Genomic DNA, 24,057 nt, shown 5'->3' on the forward strand with positions numbered 1-24,057 from the left:
TTCAGGCCAGTAGTTGTTTTTAACTACCTTTCCCTCTGCAGTTATTGGTTTATTGATGTGTCCCAGATGCTATCTTTTTAAAGTGAGCCTCTTTTCAGTGCTGGTTCTGTTGCTGCAACACTCATATATATATGCACGTTTTAAGCAGCTAATGTGCTTTTATTGTTGGAAGTTCAGTAGTTCTAACCTTAAGTTTCTGTTTGAGAAAAGAGGTGCTTGATTGGGTGGCAGGTGCTAGGACTCTGCCCAGAGATGTAGCACTCTTCTGCTGGCTCATACTGATGTTCGGTAAGTAATGGATGCCTTTGTACAGTTCAAAAATGAAGTAATGTGAAACAAGCTATAATACAGAAATATTAGCAAGACAATTCAATAAATAAATGTATTTGATACGAACAGTGACTATCTGCAATACCTAATCCTCTTTCAAAGTCATTTAGTGAAGAACTAGTACCATAGATTTGAAGCAGAACAAGTTCAGGGCAATAAAAATCCCATTGACAATCATTTGAGAGTTATTGTCAGATTTTAATATTTATAGAGGGTGGTCCTGTATGGCATTTCCCATTTTAGAAACTAGCTGACTTCCAACATAAAGAAAGGAGGATCAAAGGAATTCTGCAGCAGCGAGTGTGTATTAACCAGAATTCACATACCTGCCAAAAGTTTCTAATCAATAGTGACAACTAATTTCACATCCCTCTTACTGTGGCATTTGTAAGGTGCCTAATGCAGTGTGACTATTGTTTGTCAAAAGCTTGTGTTGGAAACCTCTGCCTGAATTGATGAAGAAGACTGAAGATTGAGCAAGGAGCTGTGCCCTTGTTAGCTCTCTGACAGAGCAATGGAATGAGTTCTTCTACAACAGAGCTGCTGCTCTGCTTATCCAGCAGCTCCTGAAATCATGCAGAGGGCTCTCTGGATCATTGAAGGAACCCACCTCTGTTACCATTTGTAACTACAGCAAAAGTAAACTGGTGGGGGTCATTAATCCACTCCTCCGAGTGATATGATTCCCCCTTAGCTGCCCATGACTTTAATTTGGAAATGGGTTCTAGGTATTGTTATCAGACAGCACCCCTCTGAAGAATAATACAAAAGCTCTGCACCCTGACTCTGCCTGGGGAGCAGCAGGCTCCCGTAGCAACAGCCATTGGGCCATCTCGTTTCAGCATTTGCTGAAGAGCTGCTCCTAAGTGTCCAGCTCCAATACCCCACTGCAGCTCCTAGCTTTCCTCCTGCTGCACCAGCACTCAGGCCCCCATCCCATACAGAGCACCCACCAGCCCAGATGAATACAGTATGAAAACCTAGATAGGCAGACTGAGAGACACGGGTGACAATGCAGACCTTAACAGGGAGTAAGAGAGGGGGACAGAGGCAGGAAGGTGAAAAAATGTCAAAAGCAGCTCCAGATAAAACAGCACAGATTGTAGAGCAGTTGAGGTGTCTGGTATAGGAGGAAGGAAGCAGCATGATTAGCACTGGAGGTTAAGCTGAGGGGTTTTCACCCTGTGCATGGGCTGTCTGATGAGTTTAGGATTCTGGTTTTAATGTCCAGAACCGAACCCAGATTCTGTATACCTTGCCCTACATATACACATACAGACAGCTTATATATTGATGTTATCATGTTGCCTCGCACATTGAAGGGTGGCTTTTAGCCCCAGATTGACTGTGTGTGTGCCGTAGAGACTGTTACAAAATGGATTCCTTGATTATCACAAGACACCGGGCACCGGTAGCCTCGCTTGGGTAGACAGGACCAAACAGCATTAACCATAATACAGAACTGTGTTGGGAAACTGAACCTGACAATTACAGAATATAAGCCAAGCCACCAGTGTGTTTGATCTGCCTGTTCCTCAGAATCCAGGAGCATTTCTCACTGCATTTGTCTAACTAACAGTTTGGAGCAAAGCCTCAGTATCACTCAGTTTCTCAAACCAAGCAAGGCCTGGAGTCAGAGGCCAGCAGCATGAAAAACATCGTATTCGTTTTGTTTGTTTGTTAACAAACAAATCGCTTGGAACAAAACACAGCCTCCCTCCCCCTTGCACTGCTAGGGGAGAGAGATTTGGGAGAGGAGCCAGAGTAAACTGATCTCCAATGGGACTGGGTGGGAGCCTCTCCTCCTCATAGGGTCCGAGAGAAGACTCCCCTCGGGAGGTGGAGCCGGTCACAGGCTGAAGGCAGCCACACTGTTGCTGTCTGTGTCTAAGGAGGAGTGAGCTGGGAGTCCGAGGTCAGTGCTCAGAAACGGCCAGGGAGCGGCTCTACTCCCGGGGAGCGGCAGTGGGTTACGCCGCGTGTTTGCGGGGCTGGCTCTGGATTTTCTGCAGCTGTAACGTGTGGGGCCAGTCGGGAGTTCGTGGCTCCCGGGGGGCTCCCTACGAGCAGAGGGGTCCCGAGGGCAGGAGCGCGGCGCGGGTAGGTGATGGGCGCTGGGAGGCGCAACACATGATGTTTGTGTCGCTCGCTGCGTGAGGGCACGTGTGGTGGGAGAGCAGTGGGAATCCAGCCTTTGCTCTGCGCGGGAAAGGGGCCAGGAGAGCAGGGCGAGAGTCAGCGTCCCCCGGGCCCCCTCTGAGGGGAGGCAGGGCCCCGAGTCCCTGGGGGAAGCGCTGGGCAGTGCCTGCTCCCCTGGCTGTCGCGCAGGCGGTGTTTACTGATTGCGCAGGCGAGAGATTGCTGAGGCAACACTGCCTAGCGAGGGGCGCAGGCAGCCCCTGTCATAAGGCGTTTGTGTGCGGGCTGAGCTCTGAGCCCGGCTGTGGATTAAAGCCCCAGCCCCAGGGAGGGTTTGGTGCAGAGATGCCTCCAGCAGGAGAGGGTGATTGTCTGCTCCAACCCCCCTACCCAGCAATGCGAGCGTGGGGGGGGGGGCTGGGCTGTGATCCCACTAGCGCTGGGCAGGAAATGCCTTTCCTCTCCTATAAGTAAGGTTGCCAACTCTCCAGGATTGTTCTGGAGTCTGCAGGAATTAAAGCTTATTTTTTAATTAAAGATTATGTGATGAAACCTCCAGGAATAGGGCTAATCAAAATTGGCAACCCTACCTATATGGATTCTTGAAGTTTCAAAAACTTTGCTAGTCCAAATCGGGGCAAAGTCAAACATCTCAATTTTTCGTAAACCATAAATCTGAAAGGGGGTTGGGGTGGGGAGGGGGAATCGGATCTGCTGAAATGAAACATTTTGGTTTGTTTTTATGGTAAACTTAAATTTCTAAACAGAATGTTGTTTCAAACTGAAAAATGTCAAAATGGGACACTGACAATTTCGAAACTTTTTTCCAAAATGGGAAAGACATTGAAACCGACCCTTTGCTCCAAAAAGTTTGCTTCTGCATTTACTGTTGTCTTCAGCCGTCTGTCTGGCTGTTACCTGAAGAGCCCTGTCAGACTACATAACTTGCAAAACACACAGTGATTTCATAACCTCTAGTTATAGCTGCAGAGTTCAGTAATGTAATAGCTGTAGTCCCATTATGTAACTTTTTCTTTGAACTAGTCCAGGCTCCTAATTCCATTGTTTGAACTCACCCAGGAGAGTTTTGTTCTTCCTGTGCATAGGTTTCAACACTTTGACATTGAATTAAGGGCCTGATCCTCAGAGATGCTGAGCACTCACAACTCTCACTGACGTCAACCAAGTCATAAATGCCCATTCTGTGTGTTTTGAACCTTGCTGGAGAGCATGTATATGTATTTAACACTAAGGATTTGGTCCCCTGATCCTCAAAGTTTAGGGAATTAGGCACTAAATAAATACCTTTAAGGGTTTTGGACTGTGACTTTGTCTTCAGGCCTGAGCAAAGGGCTGCATGAACTGCACTGCCCCAGAAGGCATTTTAACACCCTTATGAGACATATTTGCTTCCTTCTTTTAGAGGTTTTTAAGAACAGGTTAGATAAATACCTGTTAGGAATGGTCTAGTTATTACATAGTCCTGCCTTGAATGCAGGGAACTGAACTAGATGACCTCTCGAGGTCCTTTCCAATCCTGCACTTCTATGATTCTTGCTCCTTAAGCTAGCACTAAGACATTGTTCTATAAAAGGGACTTAGGTGTTGCAGTGCTCAGATTGTAATGTCTAACTTTTAGATGTCTAAAAAAAGCACTGGAGCAATAATGGGATCCACAAAGCCTGAGTTAGGTGCCTAGGCTTGGTATACAGACAGGCATAGGCGCTGACTCCGTGGGTGCTCCAGGGCTGAAACACCCACGGAGAAAAATTAGCAGGTGCTTAGCACCCACCAGCAGGCAAGCTCCCCGCTCACCTCCTCCTTCCCCCCCAGCGCCTCTCCCCTGCCGGCGGCCCTGCTGATCACTCCTCTCCCTCCTCCCCAGTGCGTCCCGCCTGCCGCGAATAGGTTGGCTTTGGGCGGGAGAGGGAGGAGCAGGGCTGGGGCGCACTCAGGGGAGGGGGCGGAAAGAGGTGGGGAAGGGGTGGAGTGGGGGTGGAGGCAGAGCAGGGGCAGGAAGAGGTGGGGCGGGGGCTTGGGGAAGGGGGTGTCGGGCACCCCCTGAGCAGAAGTCAGTGCCTATGGAGACAGGAGCCTAAGAATGGATACATAAGAGCCAGCATGCTAGGTAGAGCTTAAGGGCTGGTCTAAACTGAAAAGTTAGGTCAAGTCAGCTATGTCACTCAGAAGTGTGAAAAATCCACACCACTGAATGATGTAGTTAAGCCAGCCTAGCACCCGGTGTAGACAGAATTTTTCTGTCAACTTTGCTATCGTCTCTTGGGGAGGTGGATTAACTACAGTGATGGGAGAACCTCTCCCATTGCTGTAGTGAGTGTCTACACTGTAGCATTTTAAGTGTAGACATAGCATAAAATAGCCAGTTGGAGATGCTTGCTAATGAGACAGGTGTGTCCTAGATTTCCCCCCCCTCCCCCCATAGAGTTAGTTGCCTAAATCCAGGCTTGAGGGAGGGTCCTATCTCGGTTTGCGATCCACGACTTGGAATCTGGCAGCTTAGCCATCCAAGTAATTGCTTGCAAGAGAGAGTTAGTTGCCTGCCTAACTCCATACAAAATAGTTTTGGAGTGGGGGAAGAGAGCAGCCTCCTCCCTTAATCTTTAGCCCAGCAGTTAGGATACTCACCCCTGTTAAGTTCCCTCCTCTGCCCATTGAGGAGAAGGGATCTGAAGAGGTATCTGCCATCTCTTAGGTGAGTGTCCTAACCATTGGGCTACAGCGTGATTCTCACTCTGATCCGATTGATATTTAATTATCAGTTATTAATTAAAGTGAAACAGTTTAAATAGGAAACATCCCATAGTCCAGTGGTTAGAGCACTCACCCAAGAGGTGGAGAACCATTGTTCAAATCCCGTCTCTTCATCAGGTAGAGGGGGGAATTTAACCAGGGTTTCCCCACATCCTTGTGGAGTACCCTGGGCTAAAGGTTACGAAAGAGGCTGCCTCCTCCTTGTGACCCTGCCATTGTGTGTGGCATTAGGCATACTCTGAGCACATCTACTGCATTGGGCCCCACGGATGAGACAGGTGCTTCTCTAGGGTTGCCACTTGGCCAGTTTTTGTATTGGTCAAAAGATTTACTATGCCAGGGTATTTTTCACTTGGGACACACTAAAGTGCTCACAGTTCACATGCCTGACATGTGGACTGTGGCACTGTGTTATGATAAGGTAAGAAAAATGATAAAATAACATAAAAATGGGATGGGGGGGAGGAGAAGGGGGAAATGGTTCTCTCACTAATTTTAGTAATACTTAGCAATAGTTGTCACTAGGATCCTTTTTGCTGGTGGGAGGGGTGGCCAGTGGTTGTTTTTCCTGTGCCTTGGAGGTGCCTGCTTCTCTTTCCCCACTTTGTGGATTGGCCTGGGGTTAGGCACGAGACAGACATCTGAACTTTTAGGGTACATCTACATAGCATTTGGGAGCCCGGGGGAGTGAGCCTCCCAGCCCAGGTTGACCGACTCATGCTCGGGCTCTAAAAATAGCTGTGTAGACAGCGCTTTGAAGTTGCAGTTTGGGCTCTTCTGAAGACTCCCCACAGGCTTCAGAGCCTGAGCTCCAGCCCAAGCCACAGCTCCAAAGTACTGTCTACACAGCTAGAGCATAAGCCTCTTGATCCGGGCTCGGAGGCTTGTTCCTGCGGGCTCCCAAATACTGTGTAGACGGAACCTTAGAGTGAAGCATCAGTGAGCCTGCCCAGAGGCTCAGCATCATGCAGGGTTGGGGCATGGAGCTGTACAGCTTGACCTGGGGAGGAGTATGGCTCTAGCTCTTAGTCAGATCTGAAGAGAGATTAAGGTTTTATCACCACTTGTAATTAAAGTTTTAAACCTTCAGGGGTAATTTACCCTTAATCCTATTAGGGCACTTTGTGGTCAAGCTGCTTTCTGGATCCAAACCCTGTTGGTCCAAGTCCCACCAGAGACCAGTTCACTGGTTCACACATCTCTAGACCAGGGGTCTCAAACTCAGATGACCCCGAGGGCCACATGAGGACTAGTGCATTGGCCCGAGGGCCGCATCACTGGCTCCCTGCCTGCCTGCCCTGTCCCTGGCCCCGCTCCGCTCCAGGAAGCAGCCGGAGTCCCTGGGGGGAGAGGGGAAACGGCACCACGTGCTGCTCTTGCTGCTCATCCAGGTACCTCCCCGAAAACTCCCATTAGCCGCAGTTCCCAGTTCCCGGCCAATGGGAGCTGTAAGAGCACAGAGCCCCCTACTCGCCTCCCACCCCCCTGCCCGGGGCTGCAGGGACATACAGTAGTTCAGCCGCTTCAGGGAGTGGTGCGGGGCTCGCGGCGACACGTGGTAGGCGGGGGGGAGGGAGGCGGGGAGCTTGGCGGGCCGCACGAAAGAACCCCATGGGCCACATGCGGGCCGCGTGTTTGAAACCCCTGCTCTAGACTGAGTCAGATTTGGTTTAGTGTGGGATGTATGCCATGTGATCACTCTGCTGGAACAGTCCTCGTAAGGTTTTGTTAAAGGAACACTGCATTACAATATAAAAGCTACTCTGAACATTGCATCTGATTAGAAAGATGGAGTAAGGCCATGCAATGGTCTTTGTATAACTGGGGGTCCACCTGTGTGGAGCTTATTGCAGGATCAGAACCTAAATCAGGTTAAACAAAAAAGTATGTGTGAATTATATTTAACAATCAGACTTGGATCTGGGACCTTGAGAATCTGGCAATGCTGGTTGAGACACAGAAAATACATCTCATTAGAATGGATAGGAAATCTGAGATTTTCAAAATATAAAGGTTATATCTAGTATCTTCTTATCAAGTCAGAGGCAATTTAACAATCGCTTAACTTCTCTTACATTAATAAATGTTTTAAAAACATATATCCATCACAAAATGTAGTTACAGAGTCACTTAACTGCCTTGCTCCTATAAGCCATGATCAGATGTTAAGGCTGGAAGTACCTAAACCAATCATGGAGTGGGGCAATCTCAAGACAATTTGCATAATTCCCGTGTGTTCCAAAGCCGCCTTGACATGGGCCCCATGCAAATAGACTCATCTCCAGGTTGATTTCCTCCTGCAGGAAACTGGATTGGGCAAGTACTGGTTGTATCAGTACAGGCACTTCTTTTTAAGCCAAATTTCTTTCCCGCTGCTCTGTTCCACTCCCCAGCTGTTCTGAGTGGAGCAGCCAACTGATATTAACATGCTTTTGTGTCTAAGGGCTTGGCTACACTTGCAAGTTAGAGCCATTAAAGCAGCCCCAGGCGCCCTAATTCACCACCCATCCACACTGGCAAGGCACTTAGAGCGCCTGGACTCTGCAGCTGGAGCGCTGCTGGTAATCCACCTCCACGAGAAGCATAACGCTTGCTGCGCCTCGGCTGAAACGCCCCAGTGTCAGTCTGAATGAGGTGTTGCATTACTGCGCTGTGATTGGCCTCTGGAAACGTCCCATAATCCCCTTAAGTCAAGTGGCCACTTGGGGGCGCTGCGTAGGGCCCCAGAGTAGGTAGGGATGGCCTGTTCAACCGATAAGTACAGTTTGCTCTCTGGTAGCTTCAGTTTGCTGCTCAATGAAGCCTTGGGTGTGTGGAAGCAGAGTGGATGTGAACAAGAGGATCAAGGGCCTTGGAGAGGGGGTAGGGAAGAAGCAATGGGTGGGGGAGCAGTTTCAGGCAGGCTGTTAGGAAACAGGAAAGAAGGCTATCAGCAGAGGAAAAGACAGAAAGAATGAAAATCAAAATAGAGGCTGGGAGAGAGGGCCAAATTCTGTCATCTTTACTCAGGCAAAACTTCTAGTGATTGCAGTCGTCATTAATTTGGGAATTGTTGAGGAAAACATCCAATGGGGAGACTTGAGTAGGGACAGCCAATGATGCAGAAGACCCCACCACCCAACTGGCATGTACTCTTGTTCATGGCCTCCATTTCATTTGTGTTTTTCTGATTGTCTGCTACAGTGTTAACCTTTGGGCCCTGATAAGAGATTGAAAAATTGTTGCAAAATCTGTTCCATAAATAATTAAACTTTGTCTCTAACAATGGAGTAATTCATTTACATTGTGTACAACGTGTTGAGTTTGCCCTCAGCCTTAAGGCCGGTCATCCTCAAGGGTTCCAAATCTTTTCCTTTGTGTCCTTGGAGAGGTGACTCAGCAGAATGCAAAGGCTGCTGTGAGCTGAGCACTGTTAACAAAACTGGAAACTACTGAATGCATTGCAGGCTCAGTGCTGCCCCTTGCTGATATCTGAGATATCAGATGGAAAGTGAGACAAATGGGAAGCACAGGGTGTGAGTGAAGCCATCCCTGCATAGCCATCCCCCTAAGTATTCTGCCAGTTGGTGTTTATAGAAATGGTGGGGACCATGTATGCAGCTGCCTTTGCTTTAGCTGTAGATGTAGAACAGATTGGTGAAAAAGATGCAGAGTTACAGAGCAAGACCACAGCCTCGTCCCAAAGCCACATTTAATCATTGTTGTATCAGGTACTGGCTTATAGGTGGGTGGCTGAGGCTGGATAGCCTAGATCAGGGGTGGGCAAACTTTTTGGGCCGAGGGCGACATCTCGGTGGGGGAATTGTATGCAGGGCAGGGGGTTGATGTGCGGGAGGGAGTGTGGGGTGTGTGAGGGGGTGTGGTGTGCAGGCAGGGGCTCAGGGCAAGGGATTGGGGCAGAGGAGGGGTGCAGGGTGCATGAGGGGGCTCAGGGAAGCGGGTTGGAGTGCAGAAGGGGGCTGAGGGCAGGGGTGCAGGAGGGGTGCGGACTGCAGGAGGGGGCTCAGGGCAGGGGGTTGGGGTGCAGGAGGGGTGCGAGGTGGGGTTGGGGTTCACAGGGGTGCAGGGTGCATCAGGGAGCTCAGGGCAGGGGTTTGGGGTGTAGGAGGGGGGCAAAGGCTTAGGGCAGGGAGTTGGGGGGCGGGGTGCAGGAGGGGTTCGGGCTCCGACCCGGCCCCGCTTACCTCCCAGCCAATGGGAGCTGCGGGGGGTGGTGCCTGGAGGCAAGGGCAACGCATGGAGCCCTCTGCCCCCCCCCTCCACCCATGGGGGCAAGGATATGGTGCTGGCGGCGCCGCGGGCCGGATCCAAAGCCCTGAGGGGCCGGATCCAGCCCACGGGCCGTAGTTTGCCCACCCCTGGCCTAGATCCCATCATGAAGGGATAGTACTTCAGGCTCCGGCCAAAGTAGTTTATCCAAGTACATCCTACAGATCTGCTCAGGCTATAAGGCCAAAGTGAGCGTCAATAGGACTCGGCAGGGGGGGTACTGGGGGGGTACTGGTGAAGGTGGTTGGGACTCAATGGGGGGGGTCTGCATATGGGGGGAACGGGGCTCAGCAGCGGAGTCTGAGCTCAGCAGGAGGGTCCAGGTCTGGGGGATTGGGGCTTGGTGGGGTGGGGATCTGGGTGTGGGGAGCTTGTCAGGGTGGTCCAGGTGCATAGGGAGTGTGACTTGTCAGGGTGGGGGTTTGAGTGATGGGGACTCAGCGGGGGGTAGTCTGGGTGCAGGGGTGGGGGTCTGGGTTCAGGTGCAGAGGTCTCGGTGTGGGGTTCTGGGTGCAGGGGGTCGGACTTGGTAGGGTGGAAGTTTGGGAATGGGAGGTTTAGGGGGGGTTCTGGGTATGAGGGATCCAGATGCCAGGGGGTTCAGGCTTCGCAGGGTGGGGATTCGGGTGCAGGGGGCTTGGTGGGAGGGTTCTGGGTGCAGAGGGGGTGAGGCTCATGGGAGGAGTCCAAATGCATGGGGGTTGGGTGGACGGGAGGTGGGTCTGACTCAGCCCCAGGTGGGTGTGACCCAGCCCCGGTGTGAGCATCCCTTCCCTCCACAGCGATTTACCTGTCCACTGGCTGCTCTGGGCGCCTGAAAGGACATGTCTGTGCTGCTGTGGAGGGGCATGTGACTGCTCTTGTGGCTTCCCTTTGCTTCCCCATCAGAAAGTCATTTTTTGTCCAGGGAAGCAAAGAAATCTGCGGGGGACATGAATTCTGCACGCGCACAGTGGTGTGGAATTCCCCGATGCGTAAAAAATGGTTAAAGAGTGTTGAAGCCTCAGGAAATTGATTATAGGGAGAAACCTGCTTAGGCAAAGATTGTAACTGGCTGAAATTAAGTTTTAGTTTAGAAGCACATTCTTACTTTTGTTTGTTTGTAACCCTCTCTTAACCTTTATTACTTCTATTAGTATCACTTAACCTATGTGGCTGATGTATGGTAGGCACGCTGCTGGGGTCAGGGTGCTGAACTAGAGCTGCAAAGTATACAGACACTCAAGGTACGTCTTCACTACCCGCTGTATCGGCGGGTAGCAATCGATTTATCCGGGATCGATATATCGCGTCTTGTTAAGACGCGATATATCGGTCCCCAAACGCGCTCACCGTCGACTCCGGAACTCCACCAGAGCGAGCGGCGGTAGCGCAGTCGACGGGGGAGCCGCGGCCATCGATCCCGCGCCGTCTGGACCCCAGGTAATTCGATCCAAGATACTTCGACTTCAGCTACGCTATTCGCGTAGCTGAAGTTGCGTATCTTGGATCGATCCCCCGCCCTAGCGTAGACCAGCCCTTAGAGGACTGCCTGCTTGTCTGCTAGCTGTTGGTTTCTGGGCTGTAAACCACATCAGTAGAGCATTTAAGGCACCCAGGGTTATAGGGCGGGCAGTGATATAACCACTTACGGGTTTAGATTGCATCCCTGAATGTTACAGTGGCAAAAAAAACTGTCACTGCTGCCTTATTCCTAATAAATCATAATTTAAAACAGCAGATCAATAAGACAATGCCAGTTCAGCATTAACTCCATGATTCTCTATGAAACAGTTCACTCTCCCATTCAATAAACAGACAGAGGGTACTCTTTCTCCACTGAGCCCATAGAGGGCTTGAATGAGTTAAGCCCAGATATTTGGGTCATGATTACCTCTCTCTTCCTCATGTGCATCTCCATCACAAGACTCTCAGCAATATTTACTGTATTGGCAGGTAAAATTCAAAATCCCCCCTTGAAATTAAATACTTCCTTTTTAAATAATTTTCCTTTGCTGTATTTGTCAGGCAACAAGAATTCTGAAAACATGGCTGGAAAACCCAAACTGCACTACACTAAAGGAAGAGGTAAAATGGAATCTATCCGATGGCTGTTAGCAGCAGCTGGGGTTGAGGTTTGTACTTCTTATAAAGTGATCAAATTAATCAATGGTTGAAATGATTGTTCTATTTTGAAAATATGACTAATGACTAGTTAGCGCCATCTCCTAACACACATGTGATTACATCAATGTGTACAAGAGTCACAAAAAGCTGGATGTAAATTCTGCATGTCAGTTGTCGTATATATTACTTACACAGTCCTAATAGTATTCAGTACGGATATTAGTGAAACTGGCATTTCGTGTCCTGTAGAATGTATTGATTTCATTCTTTGCAATAACAAGGGTTTTTATTTCCAAGAAGAAACTATCCTTGGCTGTCGTCTTGTTCAGAAAAATTAAACTGAAGAGATTTTGGATTGTTGCTGCTGTTCAAAGTCAGGAATTTCTCCAGGTTCTTTTGAATGTTTGATATTTGCAATTGTCTCTCATTCACTCTTGCTTTAAAGACCTAGTCACATCACATGAATAACTTTGAAAAACATTTTGTTTAGAGATAATTTTGTATACTTTTTGTCCAGATCCTCAAACTTGTATAAATTAGCATAGCTCTCCCGAAGCCAGCCAAGCTACCCTGATTCACATCAAGCAAAAATGTGGCATGATATGACTTAATTTCTGTGGTGAATTTTTGCTTGAAAGCATTGTCGTCATTTCCTAGGAATTCATTTTCCTCTTTGGCTTTCTCAGCACTTGGGGTGAAAAATCTTTATGACTTTCAGTGATGTATGTTACTGTGAGAGATAAGCTGCTAGAGAACAAGTTATGTAGCAACAAAGATCCTATTCTCATTCAAATGTCTTTTATTTTTATTTTTTAAATCAAGGCAAGAAACATAAAGGCAGAATTGTATCTTGTAGTTTCTCAACATTTTCCATGTGGCATCAGCTGCTTTTTAAATAAAATACCCAAAGGCAAATATCCACTAATAGTTCATTCATGATCCATGAAATGTAACAATCAACCCCCTTTATTTCTGTTTTCCAGTTTGAAGAAGAGTTTGTGGAAGCAAAGGAAGACTTGGAAAAGTTACGCAAGGGTGAGTCTATGGCCTAGTCCGGACACAAACTTGCACTGATTTAACTTAAAGATATGGTTTTTAAACTTGTGCAAGTTTGTGTCTAGACCAGTGGTTCTCAACCTGTGGGCCACTTGTGGCTCAATCAGTACACAGCTGTGGCCCATGTGACATCCTCAGTGCCATAACTAGGGTGGGGCAGGAGGGGCACCTGCCCTGGGGGGTGCAAAACTAGGGTGGTGCAAGACCAGGCCCAGGTGTTAGCTACCCCCTTCCACCCCAGTAGGATTGTGAGGCCAGTGACCCTGGCTGGAGCAGGCTCCCTGGCACTAGAACTGCAGGGGCAGGGTGGGCTGCAAAGCTGAGTACATGCAGGTGAGATGGTAGACCAGCAGGTGCGGAGAGGGGGATGCAGGGGGCTAGGGCTACAGGGAGGGAGGTACAGGGGGCAGGAGTGCGGGGTGGGAGTGCAGGGGGCAAGGGCTTCAGGTAGGCGGGTGCAGCTGGTGCATGGGGGACAGACTCTAGGTGGCTGGGGCACAGTCTCTGGATGGGGGCTAGATACTGGGGCACAGTCCCTGGATGTGGGGGTTGAGTGCTGGTGGGTAATCCTTGGGGGCGCTGGGGCAGGTGCGTGGGGGGTAGTCCTTAAAAGGACCTTTTTGCCCTGGACAGGGCACCCTGTCTCTGCAGGGCAGGCACGTGTGCAAGCCCAGTGTTTGGGGGCTCTGGCTCCTGGGGGGGACAGTCCCAGGGGGGTTGGGTGATGGGGGGGCATTCCCTGGCTGTAGGAGCAGCCCCTGGGTGGTGGGTGCCCTGCACCAGGCAGGGCTCCCCATCTTTGCAGACAGGCTCCGCAGCCGTGCTCTCCGGGCACTCAGCCCAGCTACGCTGTGAGCAGCAGAGTGGAAGTGAGGGTGGCAATACACCATGCCATGCCACCCTTGTGGTAAATTAATTCATTTTAACAGTTTGATGTTTTGACTTATTTTGCTAATTTAAAATGCTCTTGATAGATATTTGTCAGTGTTGAAAAGAAAGGTACTATATCGATTTGCATTGTATTGCTGTCATATAACAAATACTAAACCATATTTTTTTTTGTAGATGTACAGGTAGTATATATATAGGGTGGATGTGGCCCACATAACACACACAGAGCTGCATAGGTGACCCACATTGGTAAATAGGTTGAGAGCCACAGTCTGGACAGTCATATTTTAAAAACTGCTTTCTTCTGTTTGGCTTAATCTGGATTGTCAATGGAAGGGGAGTTTTGTTCAAGAGATAACTTCTCTAATGCAATGTGGCCTGCATGAGAGGTGCACTGCATATTCCTTCACTCTGGCAATAGACGCTTAGGATCTCTCAAATATAACTGGAAATGTCCATGTAAATTATAAGGCATTTTCTCTCAGATCCATGCAATGATACAACAGTTTGTGAGGATTGAGTGATTTAACTTCTTTTCCTTTCCAAAGATGGATCCCTGCTGTTTCAACAAGTGCCCATGGTGGAAATTGACGGGATGAAGATGGTGCAGACCAGAGCCATTCTCAACTACATAGCAGGGAAACACAACCTCTATGGGAAGGACCTGAGGGAGAGAGCACTGTACTGTAACAGCACTACCCTCATTAATATATACTGTCTTTATTTGAACATTTACCTAAAATAGAGAAGAGTACTGCTTTAAAATTTAACCCCCTTCTCCCCCACATGGATATTAAAATTATAAACCTGTCAATACACCATTGACGTCTCAAACCCAGAGTTTTGATTTGTGGTCATTATCTACCTGGTAGATTCATACATTCCAAGGCCAGAAGAGACTATTGTGATCTTTTCTGACCTCCTGTATATCACAGGCCACAGAACCTCCCCAAATAATTCCTAGAGCATATCCTTTAGAAAAACATCCAGTCTTGATCTAAAAAGTGCCAGTGATGGAGAATCAACCACGACCTTGGTAAATTGTTCCAATGGTTACTTACTCTCACTGTTAAAATATTTACACCTTATTTCCCATTAAGAATTTGTCTAGCTTCAACTTCCAGCCATTGGATCATGTTATACCTTTCTGTGCTAGATTGAAGAGCCCATTATTAAATACTTGTTCCCTATGACTGTTAGTGAACAAATTGATGATACTGTTAAGACCCTCCACAGAGTTTCTTCAGTTACATAGAGACCAGAAGCACGTTAAATTCCTGAGGCAACTACCAATCCTTAATGGGATAATAATAAAGGCCTCATATGCCTTGGTGCTTACTTTGATTTCTTTCCTATTTAATGATAGCAATTCAGAGAACTTAATTTTTGGAGGCAGCCTGGGGTATGTTTGTGCCTGTTGGCCCAATTTAAAAACAGTCGTTGCAGCTGAAAACTTCTGTTCACTTTAAAAATTACCATAGATTGTATAGTGCATATGTACAAATAACAATCTCCTAAAACAAAACAATTTCCTGATACTCTGTTGCTTAGACAAGGACTTCATTGTATAAATTCTAGTTTCACAGCATTAGCAGGGGTTCTCAAACTTCATTGCACCGCGACCCCCTTCTGACAACAAAAATTACTACACAACCCCATGATGGGGGACCAAAGCCTGAGCCTGCCCGAGCCTCCACCCTCCTCGGGGAGGGGGGGAGCAAAGCCTGAGCCCCATCACCCTGTGCTGGGAGCTTGTAAGCTGAGCCCCACTGCCCAGGGCTGAAGCCCTTGGGCTTTGGCTTCGGCCCCAGTAGGTGGGGCCCAGGCTCGGGCTTTGGCCCCAGGCCCCAGCAAGTCTAAGCCAGCCCTGGCAACCCCATTAAAATGGGGTCACCACCCACTTTGGAGTCCTGACCCACAGTTTGAGAACTGCTGTGCTATAGCTTAACATGTGAGCAATGAAATTTTCCTTGTCCACCCCTCCTAATGAAGTCACAACAAAAACATCAGTGTTGAGAGAACATATTAAGTGTGCTTTCTCCTGAAAAGTAACTCAGTGGGAATCCTTTTATGGGGTTCACTGTTTGTGATATCAATTATATCCAAATAAGTGTGCTCATTTTACCAGGAAAACCTTCTCCCCCACCCTCCCCTGCCCCGTGAACTCAGTTTCGGCTCTGACTCTTTCAGCATCATTACCAACAAATTAATGATTCTGAAGGCTATATTCCATCCTTGACTAGAATAGGATTGATCATGTAAATCTAAGTTCCACCATTTGCTACCTGTTCAGCATTATTGTTGTCAAAAACCTAAAGTGCTGGTTCTCAAAACGTTCAGTAGAGCTCTTGCTGGTTATATAGTGCTGGTGCCTCTTTGTTTCCTGCTACTAAAAAAATATCTGCTAAAAATTGGAGCTGGTTGAAAGAGAAAACAAAGGGTGAAAACCTCTTCCAAAATTCCCATTTATTGTCAAAATTCAAAAAGTTTTTTTGACCAGCAGTGTAGCTGGTTGAAAAACAAGGACGAAATTTTTCCTGTTTATTTTTTTTGAGTTTCAAAATATAAACAGCTTTTGAATAGCACAACTAAAAATACATAGATATGTTCCTAATATTACTCTTCATGTAAACTATTGCTGTTCTTGCCACAGGGACAATCTCTCTGTTAATATGAGATCCATGCAATGAAAAAGGCTGAGAACCTCTAATCTAAAGTATTACCAATAGTAAAGATCAAGAGGTCAAATCAATTTTGTTGTAGTGCAATGGCAGGAGTACTCAGGAGGCTAACTCAGCCGTTGCACTACAATACAATAACAAGCTGACTGGACAAAAGTCAAGTGTTCACAAATAAATGGACTCCTCTAATTGGAAAATAAAAAACATTTGTTTCAGGATTGATATGTACGTGGAAGGAACAACAGATCTGATGGGAATGATCATGATACTCCCTTTGCAACCGCCCGAGGCAAAGGAGAAGAATTTTGCCTTAATCATCGAGAGGGCCACAACCAGATACTTCCCAGTCTATGAAAAGGTAAGTGATAGTGAGACATGACAGACCATAGAGAAGAACAGTTTGTATGATGGTATTTGCTGAAACTTCCCTTGCACAGGAGGAAATCTCCTCAGGGCAGGTGGAATTGTAGGACTCCAGGACCGCTCGGGGAGACCTCATAGAATGATGTGAAAAGGGGGCCACCAAACAGCCTGGTGCTGATTCTGCCACAGAGAGCCCCCATTGACCTCAGTAGGACCACTCTCAGAGTAGGATGCAATTCACTGTGAGCAGGGATGGCAGAATCCAGCTCTTCTAAAGTACTTTAGACCATGGTAACACAGTGATATCGACTCTTCGCTAGCACCACGGTGGTATGTGCATGCACATCAATGGCTGGGATACAGTCATGAGAGCATATATCAGAGTATATTTTTTCCAAGGAGTTCATGCGTTTCTACTGTTCTGAATTAAATATAGTTGTGATTCAGAAGTGTTAATAGCTAAGCCTACAATCTTTACTCAGGCAAAACTGTTATTTATTTGTATTGTAATAGCCCCTAGTGGCTCCCCTCAGGATTGAGGGTCCCTTTGTCATGGTTAGGGCCCAGCCATATTCGTGGCTGAGAAAAATGTGTCACAGACCGTGAAATCTCGTCTCCCTCATGAAATCTGGCTATTGTAGGCGGGTTGTGATATTGCTACCCTTACTTCTGCACTGCCTTCAGAGCTGGGTGGGCAGTGGCTGCTGGCTGGGCATCCAGCTTTGAAGGCAGTGCTGCCACCAGCAGCAGTACAGAAGTGAGGGTGGCATGGTATGGGGGTCATCATCTTGGGGGAGGGAGGTGGCAGGACCAGCCTTACGGGTGGGCGACATGGGCAATCACTTAGGGTGCCATGGTTGGGGGTGCTATGGTCTCCCCCTGACACACACACAGACAGCCCAAGGCCCCTTTAACCTCCAAGTGCTGGAGAGGAGCAGGGCTGGGGCACCCTGGCTGGGGGCTCTTACCATGTGCCAGACTCCAGCTGCTAGCCCAAGCCAGTCTGTGGAGGGACGGGACTTCCTCTTCTCCTGCATGGGCTGCTCCTGGGACTGGGTCAGACCCACCTCCAGCAGCAGGGCAGAAGTAAGGGTGACAATACCATACTATGCCACCCTTGCTTCTGCGCTGCTGCTGGCAGTGATGCTGCCTTCAGAACTGGGCTCCCAGCCAGCAGCCACTGCTCTCCAGCTGTCCATCTCTGAAGGCAGCGCTGCCACCTGCAGCAGCTCAGAAATAAGGGTGGCAATACCGTGAGCCCCCTACAATAGCCTTGCACCCTTCCTTCCCATCCCTTTTTTGGTCAGGACCTCCACAGTTACAACACTGTGTAATTTCAGATTTAAAAAATCCTATGACTGAAATTTACCAAAATGGATCGTGAATTTGGTAGGGCCCTAGTCATGGTTACTAAAATTCCCATTGAAGTCACCCTGGGAGTAATGAGGAAATTTGTTTGAGTACATTTTTCAGGATTTGGTACATGAGTTCTATCTCTTTATTTACTTATTTTGAGCTGTACACAAATATGCAGCCTTTTCTAAAGTCTTTGGGTACCATACAAAATATGCACACAGCAGCATTCATGGAGAGCTGACTGGAAGAGAGTTGTACAGGAAGTGTCACACATAAAGCAGAAATGCCCAACGGTGGATTTGTCAGTAAGAATGCAAAACCTCAATTACGCAGCTTCACATGATGTCTCCTCAGCAGAACCTCAGATTGCACAAGCAAAATCAATGTTTGCAATATGCAAGAAATTCAGTCATCAGCTGCATAAGTTCGAAGTCAAACAGCGCCAATCATCCCTGTCCTGGGTTCATTTTTCTAGGTCTTTTTTATTGAGCTGTAATAATGCCACTTCAGCCATGATGGTGCTACAGAGTGTGTTTCTAGGTTGGCCTCTCTTACTCTTGCCTGGGGTTGCCAAATAGTGCTTGTTTAGGTAACCTCCTATTGGGCAAGGTTTCCCAAATAAGTCCAGCTCTTCTTCCTTACTGCCTGTATTGTTGTAGCTAGTTGTGCCCATTCTAGGATCTCTTCATTACTTATTCTTAGTCCATTTTACTCTGAATATGTTACATATACATCTGCACTGAAAGATATTCAGTTTGCATTGGATGGACTCTTCTCCATATAGGAGGATGCTTAGGATGTTGCTTTTAAAGAACTTGTTTGTTTTGCCAACCACATTGGATTTGAGACTTTGAAATACAACACTTGCTTAACCTTTTCTGGATTCTATTTCAAACATCACCAGTACTGGGAGTGATGCTGCCTAGATTAGTAAATTTATTCACTGTTTTCAAGGCTTCACCTTTCAAGTACAGAAAATCATTGTAGGTAAATTAATTTTTATAACTTCCATCTTTGATTTAGTGATAAGACCTGTTTGCTTGGCAGAACTTGCAAGACCATCTGTCTTTGTCTGGCTATCTTCAACTGTCTTATTTAGAAGACAGATGTCATCTGCAAAGTCTAAATCTCCAAGCTTGCCATTTATCCATGCAGTGCTCATTTCCATACTGACAATCTGTCACTTAAATTCAATAGCAACTCCAAACAAGATGAGGGACAAGATATTACTTTGTCTGACACCAATGTTAACATTAAACCAGTCTGTTAGCTCCTGGTTTATCTTTTCTTCACACTGAGTGTTTTGATGCAGGTTTTTAATAATTTGGATGATTTTGTTGGAGACTCCATAGATTCATACTATTTACTATGATGGTTCTCTAGCTACACAATCCAATGGTTTTTTTGGAAATCTACAAAATCAAGGTCACTGGCAGTTGCCATTCATTGCTTTGCTCTACAGTATTTCTCAGGATGAAGATTCAGTCAATACAAAATTGATTTAAGTGAAAACCAGATTGGTCTCTAAGTTTGCTATGTATAGCTGCTCTATTTGGGTGATTGCACAGAATACTTTCTCTGGGGCTGAAAGCACCCAGTCCCATGCCAGTTATTACCATCACTCAAATCTCCATGTTTGGGGAGTTTGATTATAATCCTCCTCTTCCATTCTTCTGGGGGGGGTGTTCTTTCTCCCATACCAAATGTAAGAGGCATAGCAGGATTTTCATGTTGACCTCTCCGCATGCCGTAAGTAGCTCTGCTCTAATTTGATCTTCACCTGGTGATGCATTGTTGTTTTAATCTTTCAGTTGCTACTTTTAAGTTCATTCAGAGTAACTTCAACTAGTAACTAGTTTAATCAAAGTTCCTACAAGTCTGCACTGATGCCCCCACAGGATCTATGCTGTGAGGTTAAATGGTTGCATGTTCCAATTGTATTACGTACTTTTAAAGATTTTGTATCTTTGTTTCTTCTAGGGTGACTTAAGAGAGCCAAAAGCATAAGATGTGTTTACATTGTACTTGGCCTTATATTTGTAAGGGCAGGGACCTGTTAATTATTCAGGACAGATGCTCACAGAGATATGTTTGCTCGTTCATATAGTGTAGAGTGACTAGTAATATTCAGTTGTTCACATTGGCATCCAGAAGTTGGCTAGCACAGTGATAGGCTCTTTACAAATGCTGTTAGACCTATTTCTGCAAGAGGGTTGGTTCTGATGGACTCTAACCCCACAGTCCAGGGGTTTTCTTTGCATACAATGTGCACTTGATTCCCAATCTTCTAGTGGTGCTGCTGTTGCTGCTCCTCTGCTTCCTAACCAGCCTTGAAATGATGGGTGCAAGGGCCCACAGGAGGTTGCTGCTTCACCCAGGTTCTACACCAGGCACAGACTATACCAGCTGCTGTTTTCTGTCAAAATTCTGCTCCTCAAGGACTAATTACCCCGCTGGAGTTTCCTTAGGCAGCAGCATGTTTCTCTGGATATTTGACTAAAGCAGAGATGCCTACAAAGCAAAAAAGGGAGAGAAATAAGGTGGGACTCCAGAAACTCGTAATAACTGCTAGCCCAAGCCATGCTCTTAGTAGCTTTGAAGATGGGTCATGTTTCTCCTGAACTACCTGCTATTAACAATCTGCAAAAGTGTTGTATCCCAGTCATGGGGGAGCCTCTACAGCTAAGATGCTGTGGGGTGTGCAATACAACCTGCTTCATGCGGAGATTCCTGTGGGATAGATTAAACATTGTGGGTAATCAGAAGGCCTCCCGTTTTAATTAAGGCTGGGACACATCACAGATAATCCTCCATCGACTATTTCTTAACCACTTCTACAAATAATCCCCTTCTGTTTGCACCATTGCCATGAATCTCCTTCTTGGGGACTGAAGTCCTGCACTTATCCTGGCCTAGGAGAAGGTTATACACTGAATCGTGGACCCAATTTGAATTAAATGGCTTTGCATTCTGATTGCCCACAATCCTCTATCACCTCAGACCTCTTGCTTGGACTAGTCCTGACAAATACACATCTAACCAAGTAAGTAAGCTATTTCCCATTTGTACCCCTAAGACCTCTCTGTTTTCTCATATTCCATAGGTTTTAAAAGACCATGGCCAGCAGTTTCTTGTTGGTAACCAATTTAGCTGGGCGGATGTCCAGCTGCTTGAGGCCATTTTAATGGCAGAAGAGTGCAAGCCTGATATACTCTCCCCGTTCCCTCAGTTACAGGTAACTGAATCGCTTGATCTCACCAAGGAACATACACTTATATTCAGACTCTGATGCCCAGTGTAAAGTATTGATATTTATGCCCTTGGAGCCACTGCAGCACTTGAGCTCTTGTTATTCTCAGTGGGAGATACTGTGGAAAGAGTAGAGCTGCTCAGAACATTTTCAGCAAAAAAACTTGCATTGAAGCCAAAATGCTGAACAGAGATGTTTCAGTTTTGATGAAGACTGTTTTTTAGAGGTAAACACTCTCGTGCACTGGCCTGGGATGTGGAAGACCCAGGTTCAAGTCCTTGCTTTGACCAACTCAAAGCAGAGCAAGGACTTGAACCTGGGTCTTCTAGGTCCTAGGCTGGTGCCCAAATCACTGTGCTGTCACACCCTGTTGCTCCCCAAATTGAAAACAGACATTAACACCATTTCATTTGCGTGAACACCAGTCTGGAACAAAATAAATTTTGAAACCTTGAAAGTTGGTACAAAAAGGAATGGTCATCCTCTGGCCAGCTCTAGTACTGACCTCTTCTGGAAATCTGGCCACAAATAGCTACCAATTGTTTTGTTTTGTGCCTTTTTTTTTTTTTGCTCATGCAAATTTTTTGTTAAATACATTGTGCATTTTAATCTATGAAGTTGAATATCATTTCCTTACTCTCAAAGGCTTTTTACTGCTTCTTCTTTTAGGCTTTTAAAGGAAGATTAAGCAACATCCCCACAATTAAGAAATTCTTGCAGCCTGGTAGCCAAAGGAAACCACCAGCAGATGACAAGTTAATTGCACAGATGAAGAAAATATTCAACATCTAATCACTATGTGATTACTAAAAATCACTGCACCTACAGTATAGTAGCTCAGCCATGCTTAATATAGCTGTAAATTTCACATAACTCAAACATTTTATGGCCTGAGCTATACAGGAAGTCAGATTAGATGATAATGGGCTCTTCTGGCTTTAGTCTGTGAAACTGGATTTGAAAGTTTTTAGCATGTTAAATATTAGCATGCCGAAACATAACACTTTAAAAATGTCACTGCAATAGCTATAACTAGATTACAATGAATTGTAGACTAGGGTAACTTGTTAAATAATCTTGTAATTGGAAGATACATTTACTTGAAATAAAACACTCATTACTTTCTGTTGGAGCTCATTTATTTATAACACATGTAGGTTAGTACGCATAGCTATACCTCTTAAAGTGCTTTAGAAAAGTGGGTGTGCCCAATCCCTGATTCCCTCTCCATTTTCTTATCCGCTGGACCATGCTACCTCCATTAGTAGTTCATGGCTGTTGGATTTTGATCACACTGGTGCTCCTAGCCACCAATGTCCTTGAAAGCTTTTCATACAGATTCTAAAACCTTTTCTGCTGCATGAAATACTTCCCATACACAAGAAAATATGCCGAGCTCAGTAATTGGTATTTTGTAAGCAGAAATGAAAAACCATTTGAATCTCTGAAGTTTTCAAAATTTGGGTTAAACTCTCATTTAAAATGTTTTGTTCGCTAACATACCAAACTAATGAAATAAATCACATGATTGACAGGGCCGGTGCAAGGATATTTTGCACCCTAGGCGAAACTTCCACCTTGCGCCTCCCACCCCCACCCCTCCCCCCGGAGCATCATTATAAACTTTCAAAAATGAATACTGCATAATATGGCATTATTCATTAGAATTAATACATATTCGGCTTGGAAATTTATTAATTTCATTATTTAGATGACATATTTAATGAAAATAAATGAATAACCTGACAGGGTGTGGGACTGGCTGGCTTGGGGCAGGGGGGGGGCGGCGGGGGGGAGCGGGGGAGAGGGGTGTGTGGGGCTGGCTGGCTTCGGGCAGGGCAGGGGAGATGAGGAGCTGGGGTGCGGGGTTGACTGGAGATGGGGGTGTGGGGCTGGCTGGCTTTGGGTACGGGGGTGCAGCAGAGGCTGGCTGGCTGGAGAAAGGGGGGGTGCGGGGCTGGCTGGCTTCGGGCAGGGCAGGGGATGCGGAGCTAGTTGGAGATGGGGTGCGGGGTTGGCTGGAGACAGGGGGTGTGGGGCTGGCTGGCTTTGGGTACGGGGGTGCGGCAGGGGCTGGGTGGCTTCGGGCAGGGCAGGGGATGCGGAGCTGGTTGGAGATGGGGTGCGGGGTTGGCTGGAGACGGGTGTGTGGGGCTGGCTGGCTTGGGGCACGGGGGTGCTGCAGGGGTTGGATGGAGGCGGGGGTGCGGGGCTGGCTGCAGGCAGGGCAGGGGGTGTGGGGCTGGTTGAGGGCAGGGTGGCAGGTACCAGGGCCATCCCTAGATATTCTTGGGCCCTACGCAGCCCCCCCCGCGTGGGGGGGTGCCCCAGGCCTCCGTGGGGGAGGTGGGAGCGGGGGGGAGGCCCAGCTTCCTGGGGGGGGGGCAGGGGGGAACCACCCCCCAGCACTCATCGGCGGCGCGGCTGGGGTCGGGTCTCTGTACTTCCTGCTGCCGGTGAGTGCAGCCCCGGCCCTGCTGCAGAGCTCAGGGGAGTGGGGGCAGGGCGGGGCTGAGCAGGGGCGGGGCCCTAGGGAAGAGCCAGAGCAGCAAGGAGTAGTGCAGCGCCCCCGGCGGCCGGAGGAGGAATGACATCACTTCCCAGCCAGCCGGAGCTGATCAAAGAGGGTTACACATTTAGCCGGCGCCGGGTGAGCATCCCAGACGTTTTGGGCACCGCTTTTTGGCGCCCTCAAATCTTGGCACCCTAGGTGGCTGCCTAGTTTGCCTAGTGGATGCACCGGCCCTGCTGATTGAGTACCAAAGGGAGCTGGCAAATGTTCATGCTCTTCTTTTGACCACATTCCTTGACTTCCCAGCCCATCATGAGGCAACTTGACGGGGA

The 24,057-nt window shown here is 47.4% G+C and overlaps 1 protein-coding gene across 2 annotated transcripts; it reads left to right on the forward strand.

The window, feature by feature from the left end:
- Positions 1-2,141: 2,141 nt before the first annotated feature.
- On the forward strand, positions 2,142-22,338 carry LOC112123970 (glutathione S-transferase-like). Of its 2 annotated transcripts, none has more exons than XM_024222556.2 (7): positions 2,142-2,245; positions 11,518-11,624; positions 12,600-12,651; positions 14,112-14,244; positions 16,461-16,602; positions 21,067-21,198; positions 21,883-22,338. In XM_024222556.2, the coding sequence occupies exons 2-7, from the start codon at positions 11,538-11,540 to the stop codon at positions 22,003-22,005; spliced, it is 669 nt and encodes a 222-aa protein (XP_024078324.1). In that variant the 5' UTR covers positions 2,142-2,245; positions 11,518-11,537; the 3' UTR covers positions 22,006-22,338. The 2 variants fall into 2 exon arrangements, with proteins under 2 accessions (XP_024078324.1, XP_024078386.1); XM_024222618.1 differs by lacking the exon at positions 2,142-2,245 and adding an exon at positions 2,252-2,430.
- Positions 22,339-24,057: the final 1,719 nt, after the last annotated feature.

This window comes from Terrapene carolina, unplaced genomic scaffold (genome assembly GCF_002925995.2).
Source record: "Terrapene carolina triunguis isolate 2854851 unplaced genomic scaffold, T_m_triunguis-2.0 Scaffold42, whole genome shotgun sequence".
Classification (NCBI taxonomy): domain Eukaryota; kingdom Metazoa; phylum Chordata; order Testudines; family Emydidae; genus Terrapene; species Terrapene triunguis.